Consider the following 17103-nt stretch of genomic DNA (forward strand, 5'->3'; position numbering starts at 1 on the left):
TCAAGACCAGTGCAACTGATTTCTGAGGAAATCAGTGCCTTTCAGTCCTATAAGAAGTGTGCCAAAAGACAGTCGACTTGCACAGTTGGATCCTGTCGATGATACTGGGGGGTGGGGGTGGGGGGTGATGGGGGGGGGGGAGAGAGAGGAGACTGTGGAAGGCAGAATCTCTAAAGCAATTCCCCGGGATTGGTTGTTGCCTTTGTTATTGTTTTTTCCCTGTGAGTCCCCAGATGATATGCAACGCAACTGAGCGTGAAAGACTGGGCTACCGTCTGCAAGGACAGCAAAAAAACACTTGGTACAATATTTGTTTAACCCATTTTTGAACACTGACTGGTTAACCGTGATCTATAAAGATTTCGACAAAGGATGCATGTTAATTAATTTCTTCAGCCTAAACAAACAGACAAAAAGAACGGAGAAGCTCATCGGTTGTCGTCATTTGGAAATACCCCTGATTGTTATCGTTTTAAAAAAAAGTATCCATGCAGTGAAAGCATTTTCGGATTTCGGATTGCGTCGATAATACGATTACTACTCCCTTATTGTCATCCACGTTTTCTGGTATAACGCTACACTTGTGTATTTGTCGTCATTCACTTGATGCTCAGTTAATGAATATATTACAGGTATAATTAGTGGTAGCACCACTTCGAATACCTGTCGAAGGTTCCCATTTGGCATTTATTGTGGCTGGGGTAATTATTCAATCTAAATACAGGTTTGAAGTGAGGTGAAATGTGTGTTATGTAATATGCACGTGGCAGCCCAGCAAGAGGTGAATGATCAGTTCATTTACTTTTTGGGTAAATCAACGGATCGTTCCTAGTCATCAAAGGATTAACAGAAAATATGTTGATTGTTTAATCACTGTTATCTTGCACAGTGGATATGTCAAAAGTCAGTGTTTACATGTCTAGGTTTACTAAAACAAAGGGAATACACTCATATCATGGCGTGAAGTGCCGATGTAAAAACAACATACTTTGTTCAAAGGGTTAACTGATAATACGTTGATTGATTGCTCATTGTTATCTATCACTCAATGAATTTTTTAGGAACTGTGGACGTTATGAAAATAGTTGTCACGTGGGCTTTCTCAGCCGACCTTTGAGACTTGACACCTATGTGAAACACCTGAAACAATCTAAGTGATCGGTTGAGAAACGAACACGGGTTTTAATATCCCGAAACGATATATATATTTCAAAATACTTGATTGTTACAGAGACACGTGACATTGAATACGTTTCTTTGTACAGCTGCAGACGTTTGGGATATTGTTCCTTTGTGTTGTTATTCACGGATACATTCCTCTAAAATGGAAGCTGCCTAAAATTATACACATAAATTTGGTAGGTTGTAATTATGAAATTCGCATTTTGTTTTCCTTCATTTGCAGTAGCATTGGACAGATTCATTCTTGTTTTTCTACCTCTTGGTTGGGAAATTCTTGTTCTCACAAGTCTTTTCCTTTGTATATTACATTCAATTTGTAAAATGTGATTCTCTCAGGCAATTTATAAAATGTGTGAATGTTTCAGTCATTTTGACTGAAACATCTGTCCATTTCTTTAACAGATTGACCAAAACTGATTAAGACAATCAATAGGGCCTAAAAACATCACAATAGATTTTTATGTAGGATTAGAAGCCAAACAATATAGAAATGTACTTTTCATTGTAACATGTTCAGTCTCTTAGTGATGACATTAAACATAAACATGTTTGGAATTTGTTGTCATAATAATACAGATGGGCATATTTTTCAGTCAGGCTTTTAATAAATTTCCTAAGTGAAAATTTTGCATATTTTGACTGTAAAAATATAAACACGACAAAATAAGAAATGCTCAGGAGAAATATTTACTTTGTGTTGCAAGTCAAAATAGTGTAAACGAAAATCACACAATTACCAAGCAAGTGACTTATCAAAACACTGTCACCATTAATGATGCTACCCACAAAGATACCTACATTTCCTTATTATTTCCAAAACTGTATTTCATTTGTTGATCAATGTGACCATACGCCCTTATACTATCAATAAAAATGACAAATGCGCTTACGAATTGCGCAGCACAGGTTGCGAACTAGTCTAGGTTTCTGCTATATCATCCGGGTACTCACGGGGAAAAAACAATAACAAAGGCAACAACCAGTCCCGGGAAATTGCTTTAGATCAGTGCCCCTTTAAGTATGGCCATACCTAAGAGAGGCCACACTTAAGAGAAGCCATACGTAAACATCAGCATAAACATTTCACATGCAAGTGGCCTGCTAAACTTGAATTTCCCAAGATGAGTGACTTGCCCACTTGAAGTTATGATTAACGTCTGTTCAAACCTGCCTTTTACTCCACAGGAGTGGACTGTATTGGGCCATAGACAATCAAGATAGGACAGCGCACAGAGAAGAGATGGGGAGTATATCTTCAAGTGAATGAGAACAAGTGGACAACATCTTGACTAACTTAACAGTATGAGTACAGACGCCTTTCTGATGACATTCTGGCGCTTTGTGGCTCATCGTGGCAAGCCCCATGAACTCCTCTCAACTTCAAGGGTGCAGAAAGAGAGCTGAGAGAAACTTGGATGACCGTGGAACCAAGTTTAACAAACCAACTAGCTGGAGGCAACATGAAGTTCAAGTTTAATCCCCTAATGCTCCTCACTTCAGGAGTATGGGAGAGGGAAATCAAATCTGTCAAAGATGGACTTTGGGTGATCAATCAGTAACTGAGTCTGGGCTCTAAAATGTCTGACAGGTTTTCCATCCTTGTGGATGCAACCACAGTAGTGTCCTTCTCCCCACCAATTGTAAACAGGTTTTCAGTAACCAGTAACACAGAAACTTATCCTCCCAGTATCCATCCCCATGGGCCTCGTGTGATTTCTTGCAGGATGTTTTTATGGGGGGGGAACCATGAAAAGAAGTTTTCGACAACAATTCCAGATGAGACTTCTTGGCTTAGGAGGCTCAGGGAACTCAAGGAACTGGCCGTCAAGATAATGGTAGTGGGCCGAAAACTGTCAGTGGTGTCTGGACACACCTCCTCCAAAACCTTGTTGAGAGTGTTATTTTATAAGTCAGGAACTATGATGGGTTGGTTCACAAAAAATCTTCCAAATCTGTTCTGTAACCGCCTTTGTTTGAACTTGGGAGAGAAGTTGGTGCCTCTGCACTGAACATAACTTGGTGGACATCCACATTTGACCCGTGAAGATCAGGGGTAGAATAGGTCTTCAGCAACCCATGCTTCCTGTAAAAAGCGACAATGCTTGTCGTAAAAGGCGACTCACATGATCGGGTGGTCAGACTTGCTGACTTGGTTGATGCATGTCATTGATCCCAATTGCATGGATCGATGCTTATGATATTAATCACTGGATTGTCTGGTCCAGATTCAATTATTTACAGACCGCCGTCATATAGCTGGAATACTGCTAAGTGTGACATTAAACAACAAACCAACCAACCAACGACGTCCACATTTGGATGGTGAGTAGCTCTTCCTGCATCTCCAATCATTAGCCTGGTTTTTGACAACCAGTAACCAGAAACTTGGCGAGGTAGAGAGGAGAGCTTTCATACAGAGTTGTTGGGCCCATGCATATTCTACCACCTACGGTACAACCACCTCCTCCACAGGTGGCTTGATGCGCAGCATTAGATGATAAAGTCCCTTAATTAATACTGAGAATGAGTGTCTTGGTTTGTTGTCAAATGATGGTTGCCAATCAGTTAAGTGCACATCTAGCCAAACGCCAAACAGGCATTCCTTTGCTCTTGATCTGGTTAGAGGCACCATGCCCAGAACTGTGCCACAGGTGACACATGTGACATTGTCTATCCAATCCGGTAGGCTTCCAGCCCTGTGTCACGATCCTAGAATTTGTTGATGGTTGGCATACATTGCACATGCAGCCTGGTGTACACTGCAGCATGGCCTCTACCCGACCAGGTCAATGGGTAAAGGGACAGAGAGTTAGGATTCATATTAACCATGATATTTGCACTGGTGACCATGGCACTAATGACTTGCCTCCTGGTACTCAGTGCACCTGTTTATCAACATCACAGGTCCTGTGGAACTTGTAAGACACTGCTCCATGCGTCTTCCATGATTGGTCCATACAGCTATGGGAAATGCTTCATGTGCTATCCCAGTGATCTGTGGATCCATTGTCCATCCTTGACCCAATCCAGTAACCTCCCATGAGACTGTGTTGGTAATATGTCATATCCTGAATGAGGAGGATCCGAGTTCCCTGCATCAGATCTATCCAGCACACATGATCTGAATTATCCAGCACATTTACTCCCCCAGATGTGGTCATGCTTCAAAAGTTCTAGGAAGGTTACCACTGACTGGACTGTGCATAGTCAGAATCGCCACCTTCTTCTTTACCGTTTCCTTTCTCTTTGACACTGTCTATCATATAAGCTACCTTGAGTAAACATGCCATGGGAGAGAAGTGCGAGATGGCATCTGTACATTGAACAGATCAGCATTTCCAGCAGGTGCCGTAGAAGTTGGTGGAAGAGATGCAATCTTGTGCCACACAACATGTTTACCAACTAAGAAATTAAATACCTGAGGTATAGTAATGTTCTTCAACCTCCACACAGGTGGAAGCACGATCTAGTCTTCTTGTAAACTGAAGTTCACTGTTCATAACAGTGTGAAAATGATCAACCTTTGAGTTTAGGCAACTCAGAGATAAAAAAAATGTTTTGATGCTAACAGAAGCACATGCGGGAAAGAAGTAAAGACTTTTTCTCTACGCATGTGCAGAGGCTTTGGAAGGGAGATACTATAAGTACAGTGGAGTTCTGTTGAAAACCTAAAGATTTCATTGAATGATGAAATTAACATATTAATATTTTAAGTCTCTCCCTGCAGTCATTGTTGACAGAATGTTTTTTTAACATTTGCCCTTCTTATATAATGATTAACAGTGATTAAGAATCAGACTTCACACTGACACAATATCAAAATAAAATGTCATATGGTATAAAAAGCTACATAATGTCACTATATGCAAATGAACAGAAGATAAAAAAACAAATTCTACTGTCAACTTACACTGGGAGTACACTACAGGCACAGCTTGCCTAGTCCTCAGATATATTCTGGCAATGATGTAATAGAGGTAGAGTATTCACAAGAATCATAGGAACAATAGACATCACTGTTAATAAATCTAAGAATACATCAGAAGTACTTCCACCCTCCCCATCACCGTCATATAGCTGGAATATTGCTCAGAGCGGCGTTAAACAACAAACCAACCCACCCTCCTCCCCCTTCATTTATTTCTTGTCAATAGACGTTCGGGAAAGAAGAGAGGATTTTCCGACCTCTGCAAGCTGAAGAGCTTAGTGCAGAGTGATGGTACTATTGTTGTGACAACCAGTTGTGTGTAGTTGACAGTGAAGAAGACTTCTGTCTAAAGATTAGTTTTGATGTGACTGCAACCAAAATACAGGAATTTCTGGTTTCTAGGCCCAAGGTACGCAACTTTGCACAGCGAATTGTGACGAATGGGCCACCTAAGGCCCCAGATGAAGACGACTATTTTCCAATCATCTGTTTATGGATAGCTGACAGAGTGAGAACTGTGTAGTACTCTGCACGTAAATATGATATGGAGTAACTGAAAATTTCAACTGGGCAAGTGGCAAAAAAAAGTAAAAAGGCATTACATAAGAGTTTGTATTAATGAAGGGTACAGGCATTTTTCCAGGTTTAGGTATTATTCAAATAACCACATGTCATAATTCATCATGGACCATAAAGGACCAGGCATATTGAGATTGCCTCCAGCTTCTATTTATATACATCTCTCACATGCAACTTTCAATAACTCACCCGTAAACCCAACTTTGACCTAGATACTACTTCCTGTTCCCACAATCCTTTAGAATCTTGCACTTCCTGCTGTAGAATTGTGCGGTTTGCAATCTCCTCCTAAGGACAGTTACAAAATCAATTAAGGTCTACCAGGATAAAAGAAAACATAAAGCTACACCATAACAATCACAGCAACAAAGAACAGGCTATTACATTTAAGGGTCCATTTTGGTCCAGAAGCATCGGCAAAAAGGGGAAAACTATGAACTTTAAAAGTTATTGCCATGAAAGTTCAAATTAATGATGGAAAGTTTCATATTAAAAGAACATATCCCACCATGCGCAGTGTAAACCCAGACACCCAATAATAGCCATCATTGTTACTAATTCAAAAAATACTATCACCATTACATCACTGCTGTAAATTGTGCATTAAAAACATTTTCAACAGAGGTCCTCTTCACTGTCAATTAACCATATTCAGTTGTGTCACAAATATTATCTGCTTCCTCAAGCATCTTTCGCTTGTGCCAAGCAACTAGATGCAGATCATTTAGGAAGTGGGTTGGATTACTCCTGCTGCAATAGAGGTAGCACTTTTTGAATTATTAACAATGATGTCAATTTGTAGGTTAAAACATGACACCTCGAACGAGCTAGCTTTCACAAAATTGTGATTTTACATGTTCAACCAAAACCACTCATTTGCAGCATGCAGACAACCAAAGTCAGATTGTACACCCTTTTATCACTTGCCCTAATGGATCACTGGGGAAAAAGTGGGTTACAGTACTAAACCTGATATGTGAGGTTGCAGGTTGATTCATGTCATGGAATCGGAATGTCTAAAAAATCATGACTTTTAACCAATCAGAAATCAACATAACATGCATGTTAAAAGGATGTTTATAATCATATGTTGCTGATGCTGGAGCTCGAGGTGACCATCTGCAGCTTCTTGAGGTAACAATCTACCAGTAGGCAAAGGATTCCCTTTTGAAGTTTGAATCTGGCACCAATGTTATTAATGTCCTGTACTGGGTTAAACTCTGATCCTTAACAGAAGTACAAAAAACTTGTAGCAGTGAATCAGAGATATTTCCAGGATTTAGAGTGAATTGGTACATGTAGGTATGCATCCTGGAGGTGGAGGCTGCTCTTCCAATCCCGCCTCCTGAGCATGGTGAGATATTCCTTGTTGATAGCTTTCAGATCAATGATCGTGTGTATATCTGTTGTGTTCAGCTTGGGTACCAGGTAAACTGGAGAATAGAAGCCTTGGCCTTGATCTGTATCCTCTACTTCCCATATTTTGCACTTTTCCAATAACGTCTGAATAGGCCTTTTAGAATCAAGTCATATGCTTCCAATTTTCAGGAAATGTCACCAATCACCTCCAACTGGACCTGGTGTTACTGTTAGTTGAATTCTTGTACTTTATAAACATAACCCGGAGTGAGCGAGCGGGGTTTAATGTTACTTTGAACAGTATTCTAGTATCATGGCATGCCAGTTTGATGTGGGATGTTGACAAACCAAAAAACATAGTTCAAGGAGTTGAACCAACGAGCATCAAAACAAAAGTTATAATTGATAATGATTCTAAGAATACTACCTCTATTACATCATTGCCACAACAAAGATGGAAACTTAACAAGGGGGAGCCAACAGATAGTTGTTGCTGATAGGTGATTAGTAATGGACAAAAGGAAGCCAACACTTAACTTATCACTGATTGGTAATGAGCAATGGACAATTGGCAAACGAGAGGCCAGGTGTAATTAGCCCTGATAGGTAATAGAATGGAAATGATAATGGACAAATGGAAGCCAGGCAGATATTTAGCATCGATAAAGATCAAAGCAATAAATCTCATGCACTGGGCAGATAGATTCACTGGTCACGGTTGATGGCCGGCTGGTGTCTCCTGGAGTCAATGGTTTCTTGTAGTTTTCTTTGTTGCCAGACAGGACTTTGGTGGCTTCCCACATTATGTTATGGCCTTGGTTCTTGAGGATGTGTTTGGAAATAGCAGATTTCAGGTCTAGTTTGTTGACAGAGATCTGATGTTCTTTGAGTCTGGTGTTGAGGGATCAGATGGTTTCTCCAATATATTGGTGGCCACAGTTGCAGGGGATCTGGTATATACATCCTCAAGGGTTGGGATTTGCTGTGCTTCTGCCTCTGCCATTGGCTTGTAGATGGGTCTTGCCGCTAAAAAAGTGACATCCATGTTTGCTTTGTTCTTGATGAAGCGGGAAATCTGATGAGTGACAGGGTCTTGGAAGGGTATGGTGATTCTGATGGGAAATGGGGCAGGTTTGCGTCTAGGATCAGAGTTCTTGAGGGTCTTGCGGATGCTTTATAAGGGTTTTGATGGCGAGTTTGGCAGCCATCACAATTGCTTTGGCCTGAGACAAGACGGCTTAAAACAGATTTGGGATAGAAGTAGTTGCTGTTGCCTCCACAGAATTTTGGATAGAGTCCTAACTTACATAGAAAGGAGTTCTTCTTGCATGCCTACAATAGCATTTAGCAAGCTGTGGATGAGGCCAACTTGATCAAGATGCTTATCCAAGGGCGTGTCAGAGGATGCATTGTCATATGAAGCTTGCAATGGCGGGATATGGTGACGAATGCCTGCCACAAACCAATTGGTGTACGCGCTGATAACTGTGGATAAATCCTATACTTGGCAGGCTGGAAGATTAATGTTGGGATTCTTTAAAGGTTCAGAAATTCTTCATCTACAATGGTGGAATTCGTAAACTGTGAATCCAATCTCATTAAAATCAGATCTTAGTTCTCGCTGTCGCTAAACAAAGATCTGAGGACATCCCATTGCAGGTTACGTCAGAACGACCTTTCATCCGACCAATCAAAGCATCGCTTACATGATCATGAAAGTGACAGTCGGAAAGTGTTTTCTAATCAAGCAACCTCGAAAATGTTAACACGGGGTATTCCGAACGACAGTTACAGCCCGCACGACCGATTCCGTCAAAATTTCTATCTCTCGTTTGTGTGGGATAAACATTTGAACGGAGGAGGCATTTGCACAGTACTTGGGAAGCACGTATATAACTTGGGCACGTAGGAGTCTGATGAACGTGGGATGGCGTAATTGGGGCATGGCAAACCGCATACGAATATGACAAAAAAGAAAAGCATGAAACAAATCGTGATATGTGGATCGTAGTTAATAAATGATAAAGGCAAATATGAACACTTGTAGCTATGACACAGACAGTTAGAAATGCAGAGATCAATCATGCAACCGAAATCAGAAGTACTGCTGCACAAGAATTCCATGAAACGACTGTGCTTATGTAAAGTAAATTAAACAAAAAAAGCAGTTGTCCGTGAACACAAGGGCTGTTGGGATGAAGTATCTTGAAGTCTTAACATGAAATGAGAATTGTTCAACCATTGTCACAGAGATATAATAAAATAACCCATTTGTTTACAGAATTTGTTGTTGCTAACAAAATGTAAATGTCAAATAGGAATTCTCATACATAGAGAATTTGTCCTTTGTACACTTGACAGTTTCACAGGGTAGAACATACATGTGTGAAAGTTCCTGTATGACCAGAACACATTTCAGTGTGATTGGAACCAAAACTAGACGTGATATGCACCTTCAAAGGAACAAATGTTGGTAGTAAAAGTTCCGCTGGAACTAACATACACACGGAACGAAATCTTGTTTATACTGTCGACCACCTGCATGTTGCTGGGAAGCTGATCCAAATGTCTGGTATCGATTCCATGCCCTGCTGGTCACACTTTGGCAGGCACCAAAGATACCAACGTAACATTGTGTTGACCCAGTTTCAAGCATGCCTATGCATCTGCCTAATTTTTCAGGCGTCAAATGATGTCTTTGACCCTGAAGTGCATTCAGTTGTTGAAATCCTCCGTAGCAAATGTTGTTGTGCTCTCTGATACTGATATGCAACTGTCACAATACATCCAAACATGTTTTCAAGCACTTTGTCATGCCTCTGTCCATTCATCACGAAATTGAGGTCATTTAGGGGCTACCCGATCATTGAATATTGGGATATTTCAAATTTTTTTGGCTGGATGATATTTGAATACCATCAAAACTTGATCCTTTGCAAACTTTGAGTGGTATAATTACTTCAACAAATTTCTTCAACAGAAAACTAATGGCTTGGATGGAACATCAGACACTGGAGTTTTCCTGCAACCTGGTCAGAGCCACCATTGTCTTTCTGGCCCTTTCCCACCTTCTTGACCTGGCAATTCTGAGAAATTAATCCTGAACACAGGGTGCATCTTGACTCGTCTGTACATCTAGTAGAGCAGCACTTTCAGCAGATGTCAGGGTTTCCCACATCTTCAACAAGCTGAAGGAGGAGACGCCTTCTTGTTTCCCACAACAACTAAGTTGAAAGGAAAACTAAACCTCTTCAACTGTCACATCTGGTAAACTGAAGATCCAAACTTGTAACCGAGTGAAAGCTACCAGATTATGAGCTATGACAAATTATACTGATGCTGACACTAGCACATGCAGGAAAGAAGTGAAGAGTTTTTGACTGTGGATGCGCAGAGGATGAAGAAGGGAGATATATTACTAGCTACTATCTCAACTGGTTATGGATAGTTGATAATGAAGAGGACTGCTGTTGAAAATATAAAGATTTTTGGCAATGATGTAATAGAGGTTTTGTATTCACAAGAATAACTGGTAGTCATAATGGCTTCGTTGCAAACTGTGCTACAGCCAACAAACTTGCTTGTATTAAGTTCTGATTTCACAAACTGCAAGTGACATAATCCAAAAGTTAAAAAAACTTTAAGCCTTTCTTGTTCAGTGTTCTAATGCCGTGATAATGTGTTTTCTGTAAACTAAAAATATGGTAATCTAGACTGAAACTGAGCTACAAGCAGCTCAAGATAAGCTTTCTGATGTAATCTTTCAGGATTGCAGGATCTAATAAAGTAACCATGTGTCAAACAACTGGTAAAGAATTGATGAACAATTTTCGAACAACTTTAAAAAACTATACAACAAGGCTTTTCTTTCATAAATTGTTGAACAGTTGTTTGACAAGAATTTTTTTATGAGGTATATTCATAGGCTATTAAAGCATGCATAGCTGGCTAACTTGTTGGTAACCATGTAATGTTATTTATGTGCTCTTAATAGCGAACATCGGCTATGATGGTTGAGATCTGTGATTTACAATATTGCAAAGCTTGATTTTGCATGCAGAGTTACCATGTGACCACAGCTACAAGCTACAGTAAACTACAGTTATAACAAACTCAAAGAGGACCACTAATTTTAGTTTGTTATATCAGTCGTTTATTATACTGCGCATATCGACAATCAGACATCTTGGATCAAGTCATGTGACCACACTCAATAAAAAACAAAAGTCTTCTCTGTACATGTACTATGTTTATTCATAACATAAATAAAAACATGTTTCAATGACATACAGATACAAGCGTCAATTGCCTTCATTCAGGAAGTCTGTGATTTTGCTCTGAACATTTGTTGAAAGACGGATTTGGTCAAGTATTATCTCAATGTCGTCAATCTTATCAAACACTTTTGGTAATAAGCCAGGGCAACTCTGAAAGAAGTGATGAATGACTTGTGTAGTCATTTCTGATAGTGAGAGAAGTTCACATTTATTTGGTGGTTATGTCTCAAGTTCACCATCGGAGTCAGGAGGGCCAGTGTTTTCAGTGTGTTTTAACTTTGTGGATGATGTCGTCTTCTGTGGGTCGCTCGGCTGCGATGATGTTGTCATTGGCTGCCAAATAATCTTCCAGGGTCACATCGTGTAGGATATCAGTCGCTGTTTTCACTTCGGACTCGCAATCTCGACAAGGGCACAGTGTCTTCCATCAGATAATTCCTTGTCGATTGGGGACTAAAAGGCACCTTCACAGAGGCAGTTGGCAATGCACTGGGCGGTCACAGGTTGGCTATGATACCTTGGTCCATAGGTTGGATCTTGGATGTTGTGTTTGGTGGCAGGAAAGCAAGCGTGACATTTGCCAAGTTTGGAACATGTGGGTTGGCGGAGTAGTTGTCTACAAGTAGCAGCATTTCAATCATGTCTCTTCATGGACTTGTCTTATTGGAACAAATATTCATGGAAGATTTCACTTTGCATCCAGGCTTTGGTGTTGAATTTGTAGTCAACCGGCAAACTTCAAACATTCTTAAAACAACTTGGTTTCGCAGATTTACCATTCACTGAAAGCTTAAGTCTCTCAGTCCCTGTCATATTTGAAGCCACAAGAAGAGTAATGCGTTCTTTAGACTTCTTGCCACTGTGACATTTTTCACCTTTCAAGTTTAGAGTTCTCTGCGGTACAAGTCTATAAAACAAACCACGCCCATCATTAAAAATATCATCTGTGTTGAATTTGGTCAGGTAGGTCGGAAGTTGAGAGGTCAACCCATCGACAAGCTTGGGGTCAACTGATGCACTCTCGCCATGGGTTGGTTAAGAACATGTGCCATGCCTCTTCTTCAATCTCTCCAGCCAGCCGGTACTTGCACTAAAGTCAGAATGGCCTAGCTTCTCAGCAAATTCTTTTGCCATAGAAATTATGATATGACCATTCCATGGAATGTTTTCACTTCGAACAGCATTAAACCACTCAAACAGCACATCTACATCTTTGTTAGCTGATGATTGGAATCGTTTTTTAGCTGCCCCATACTCGGATAACTGGAATTTGTAAATGATGGACTGTCTCTGCTTGATGATCGTATCCAAAGTGGATTTTGGGACACCAAATTCATCTGCAATTTCTTTCTTTGATTTCTTTCCAGCATTGACAGCAGAGATGATTTGAAACTTAACATATCTGTTTAAAGCTTTATGCTTGTGAGGTGTGTCTGCCATCGTAAGTTTATCAATACTGAATTTATTGTTGTTGCTTTAAGTGTTTAAAGCCCCACCCTGACTATAAATAGCCCGCAAAGTGGCGTTGTTTCAGTTTTGAATTCAGTTTTGAACAGTGAATGACAATGTAAACACAACTGAGTGTTCTGAGAAGCTTTTTGAAAACCGTTTCGCAAACATGATCACCATTTAGTGTCAAACTTTGTATCACTCTCATCGAGAGACTGGGGGGAAAGGAGATATTTTTTCAAGTGGCATAGCCACGAGTGAAAATATCGTGTTTTCCCCATCACAAGATGAGAAAACATGATATTTCATGAGACACATGGAATATCTTATTTATTATATACTTTTTGTGCAGTTTCTACCGGAAAATTAAACTAGTTCATTACAAATGTAAAACCTTGAAATGTAAATTCTCCCTGCCTGACACATAGGGACAGTTCACCACCCCTTGTATTTACGACTTAAAAAGTAGTTTCGTGTTTGCAGAATCTTTAAAGATGTAAACAATGGTATCAAAAAATATTTAGGGTCACAATTATTCTTATTTCGATATGATTACATACAAAATCAACTATAACAATAAATATTCTTGAATACTAGGAGACTGCTGTTGGAAACGAAAGAATACTCTCTGGTTAAGTAACAAAAATGGCGCTTTGCGCGAACAGTCTCAATTGATGAGTTGATTGAGAGATTTACAGTTTATAACGAAACATATTTGAGAGAAGAATAAACGGCTAGAAGTGATACTAACTCCATAAGTGACCATCCGTCATTATTTTGCCTTGTCAATGTGGAACTAACGTAAAAAGAACGTCAACAATTGTGTACGTGCTTGTCACTTACAACAAAAGGAGACAAAGGGGAAGTAACTCTTGTATGACAATAGTTCCGTCAAAGTGTTATGTTCACCGCAGTGAAATATCAAGTGTTATGTTCACCGCAGTGAAATATCAAGTGTTACGTTCACTGCAGTGAAATATCAAGTGTTATGTTCTCTGCAGTGAAATATCAAGTGTTACGTTCACAGCAGTGAAATATCAAGTGTTATGTTCTCTGCAGTGAAATATCAAGTGTTATGTTCACCGCAGTGAAATATCAAGTGTTATGTTCACCGCAGTGAAATATCATGTGTTATGTTCACCGCAGTGAAATATCAAGTGTTATGTTCACCGCAGTGAAATATCAAGTGTTATGTTCACCGCAGTGAAATATCAAGTGTTATGTTCACCGCAGTGAAATATCAAGTGTAATATGTTCATCGCAGTGAAATATCAAGTGTAATATGTTCACCACAGTGAAATATCAAGTGTAATATGTTCACTGCAGTGAAAATATAACTATTCTCAACTTCAGAAAACTCAGTCTTTCACGCTGAAGTATATAATAAAAGTCAACAAATTTTGTGTAGTTTTATCATAGAAAATCAAATAGATCATGTTTGGCATCTGCATCAATCATGGTGGGCGGAGCTTATGTACGATTGCACTATAAATAGCAAAGCACATGGTCATGTGTACATGTGACACATTCGATGCATTTGTGGTCAAAGTGTATTGTGTTGTATATTTTTACTGCAGAACAACAGTTTCGGTTAATGTAACAGTAAACATAAATACAAAATTAACGAGACGATTCTTTTAGTTCAATCCAAAAATTAATGTCAAATTTATTATTTTAGTTTGTGCACAAACAACTAGTACCTTAGCCGCAGCTTCTTGTGCTTTATGTGTCCTACACCGTCGTATATTTTATTATGAACTGTCATCACTTGTACATCATACTCCATTTTTCTGCTATGGATCACGTTACACTTTACCTATCCCACAATCCAATACTTTGTCTGCAAAGCATGCGCAAACCCATGCTTCTGACGTCACTCACTAAAGCCTATTTAACCCTTCACTCACCATCCGCTTGTTCTCGTTTCTCTCAAAGCCATCTTGTTTATGCCTCTCGTCATCGGCCTTAATCTCGGTGTTATTTTGACAGCCATTACCGTATCGTGTTGCCTATTGTCCTACTCTGGGCCAACATGTCTGCCAGCAGAGGGAAACAACCCCTTTCGTCTAGACGACCAAATGTCCTCCAACTACCTAATCAATGGACTTACACTTGGCTTTGACCCTCTAATCTCTCCTCTGCCAATTACAACTGTCGAGTGTTCCAACAACCTAAGTGTTGCCTATTGTCCTACTCTGGGCCAACATGTCTGCCAGCAGAGGGAAACAACCCCTTTCGTCTAGACGACCTCGTAAAGGCACAAGTGTCAGCGGCTTAACTTTGACCCCAGATCACAACAAACAAGATGGTGACCTCACACCTCGCTCCAGTCAACCTAGCCGGGCAACCCTGCCGTATTTGACTGCGGCTGACCTGAGAAACTGACTATCACAGCTGGGAATGAAAGTGCCTACATCGTGGACTCGGAAATTCCTCCTTCAGCTTTACAACGAGAATGTGTCAAGCGGCAGATTAATCGAAGTGACCAGTGACACCGTCGATACGACACACGAGGCTCAACACGATAACCTTCATCACCAGCCATCAACAAGTGCAGCTAGCAGTTTACAACCTTCCGTCAATGAATTAGCCCAAGCAGCTAGAACACACATTCCGGTCGACACGGATTTAATTTACGGCAGTAACGACATCTCCCCCGTGCTTTCCGACATGCCAGATGCCCGGATATAAACAACATGGCGAATGACAAGTCTCTCTGCGATGAAGTGCGTGAACTGAAAGCACTTATCTACTCGTTGAAAGGGGATTCTACAACAACACATCAGCCAACAATCCTCCAGATGCCACAGGCCGTCCCTTCTGACTCCCTGCCACCGATCAACACCATTCCAGCCCACCTCAAGACAAAAATCAAACAAGGTAAATACGTCAGCTTGGCATTATTACTACAACAAGATCTCGACATCAGCAAACGTGAAGCAGAGGGACGCGAAGATACCAAGCCAGGAAGGTCTTTGTCACTACCCGACTTCATCATAGCATTCACTGCATACAAGAATGCGTACTGCGAAAACAACCACGAACTACGTGCACAGCTGGATGACCACGAACAAACTGTAGTAGGACTGGCGAAACTCTTTCCCGGCAAGACTAATCATTATGATTATCACAAACTGTTTGCCGCACGTGTAGCAGCATATTCAGAAAAAGGAATGCCTATTAGGTGGGACATGGTGGACAAAAGGATATATACAATGCGTTCCACAGGACAGAGGGCCAGGTCATGTCAATCGTGCCAGAGCATAACCCACACTTCCGAGGGATGCCCACATCTCATGGACCCCAGGATCAGACGTCCAAGCAAGCAGTTTGACAGGACCTCAACAAGCTACCGTCAAGGAAAAGTTGACGCCAGAGGTTGACCCAAACTGCGCATCAACGGCAGAGAAGTGTGCAACAATTTTAATGACCAGGGCTGCCAGCGACAAACCTGTTACTTTGAACATGTGCGTGTCATCTGTAAAGACACAAGCCCCCGGAAACATAACTGCAGAGAGAGGAAGAATAAGACATGACCGACTCCAGACGGGCTGGCTCCCCTATTATCATGTAGACCTGTTAACCTAACACCAATCAATGTGACTCATCTAAAATATGAACTTTCATCTCATTCGGACCAAATGTCCTCCAACTACCTAATCAATGGACTTACACTTGGCTTTGACCCTCTAATCTCTCCTCTGCCAACTACAACTGTCGAGTGTTCCAACAACCTAAGTGCCCGACGAGAGCCTTCTACCATCACAAAACTGGTCCAGTCAGAAGTGGCATGGGGATACGTGATCAGACCTTTCACCAAGTCACCTTACCCCATCTATCGAGTCAGCCCTCTAGGTTTAGCTGAAGGCAAGTACAGCCGCAAGAAAAGACTAATTTTGGACCTATCAGCCCCACACGACAAGCCAGACATCCCAAGTGTAAATGAACTAATTGACAAAGACTTGTGCTCCCTGTCCTATGTGACCATTGACAACGCTATATCTCTTATTCTGGAAAAAGGACGGGGGGCATTGATGTGCAAGGTTGACATTTCTGACGCCTTTAAACAGGTACCCATCGCGCCCAAGTTTTGGCCGTTCTTTGGATTCAAGTGGGAAGAAGAGTTCTATTTCTATACACGTTTGGCATTCGGATGCAGATCAAGCCCAAAACTTTTCGACTCCCTCTCAGAAGCAGTATGCTGGATTCTGCATAACAATTATGACGTCAAACATATTCTCCACCTCCTTGACGACTTCCTCAGCATTGATGCGCCAACTGTCGATGCCCAGAAAACCATGAACACTTTACGTGAAATCTTTAGGCTAC

At 40.7% G+C, this 17103-nt stretch overlaps 1 protein-coding gene and 1 pseudogene across 4 annotated transcripts in view; both read right to left on the reverse strand.

Annotated features, from left to right (window-relative positions):
* Positions 1-17103, reverse strand: part of LOC139445782 (ankyrin repeat domain-containing protein 26-like) — a 758925-nt gene that overhangs the window by 103203 nt on the left and 638619 nt on the right. For 2 of the 4 annotated variants that reach the window (XM_071226998.1, XM_071226997.1), the window contains one exon: positions 5879-5977. The exons of the other annotated variants lie outside the window; for them this stretch is intronic. In XM_071226998.1, coding sequence (XP_071083099.1) covers positions 5879-5977 — 99 coding nt within the window. The remainder of the gene's footprint in view (positions 1-5878; positions 5978-17103) is intronic. 4 annotated transcript variants of the gene reach the window in all.
* Positions 12064-12765, reverse strand: LOC139445094 (tigger transposable element-derived protein 4-like; annotated as a pseudogene).

Source organism: Haliotis cracherodii, unplaced genomic scaffold, assembly GCF_022045235.1.
Source record: "Haliotis cracherodii isolate W230 unplaced genomic scaffold, xgHalCrac1.p SCAF_6, whole genome shotgun sequence".
NCBI classification, from domain to species: Eukaryota; Metazoa; Mollusca; class Gastropoda; order Lepetellida; family Haliotidae; genus Haliotis; species Haliotis cracherodii.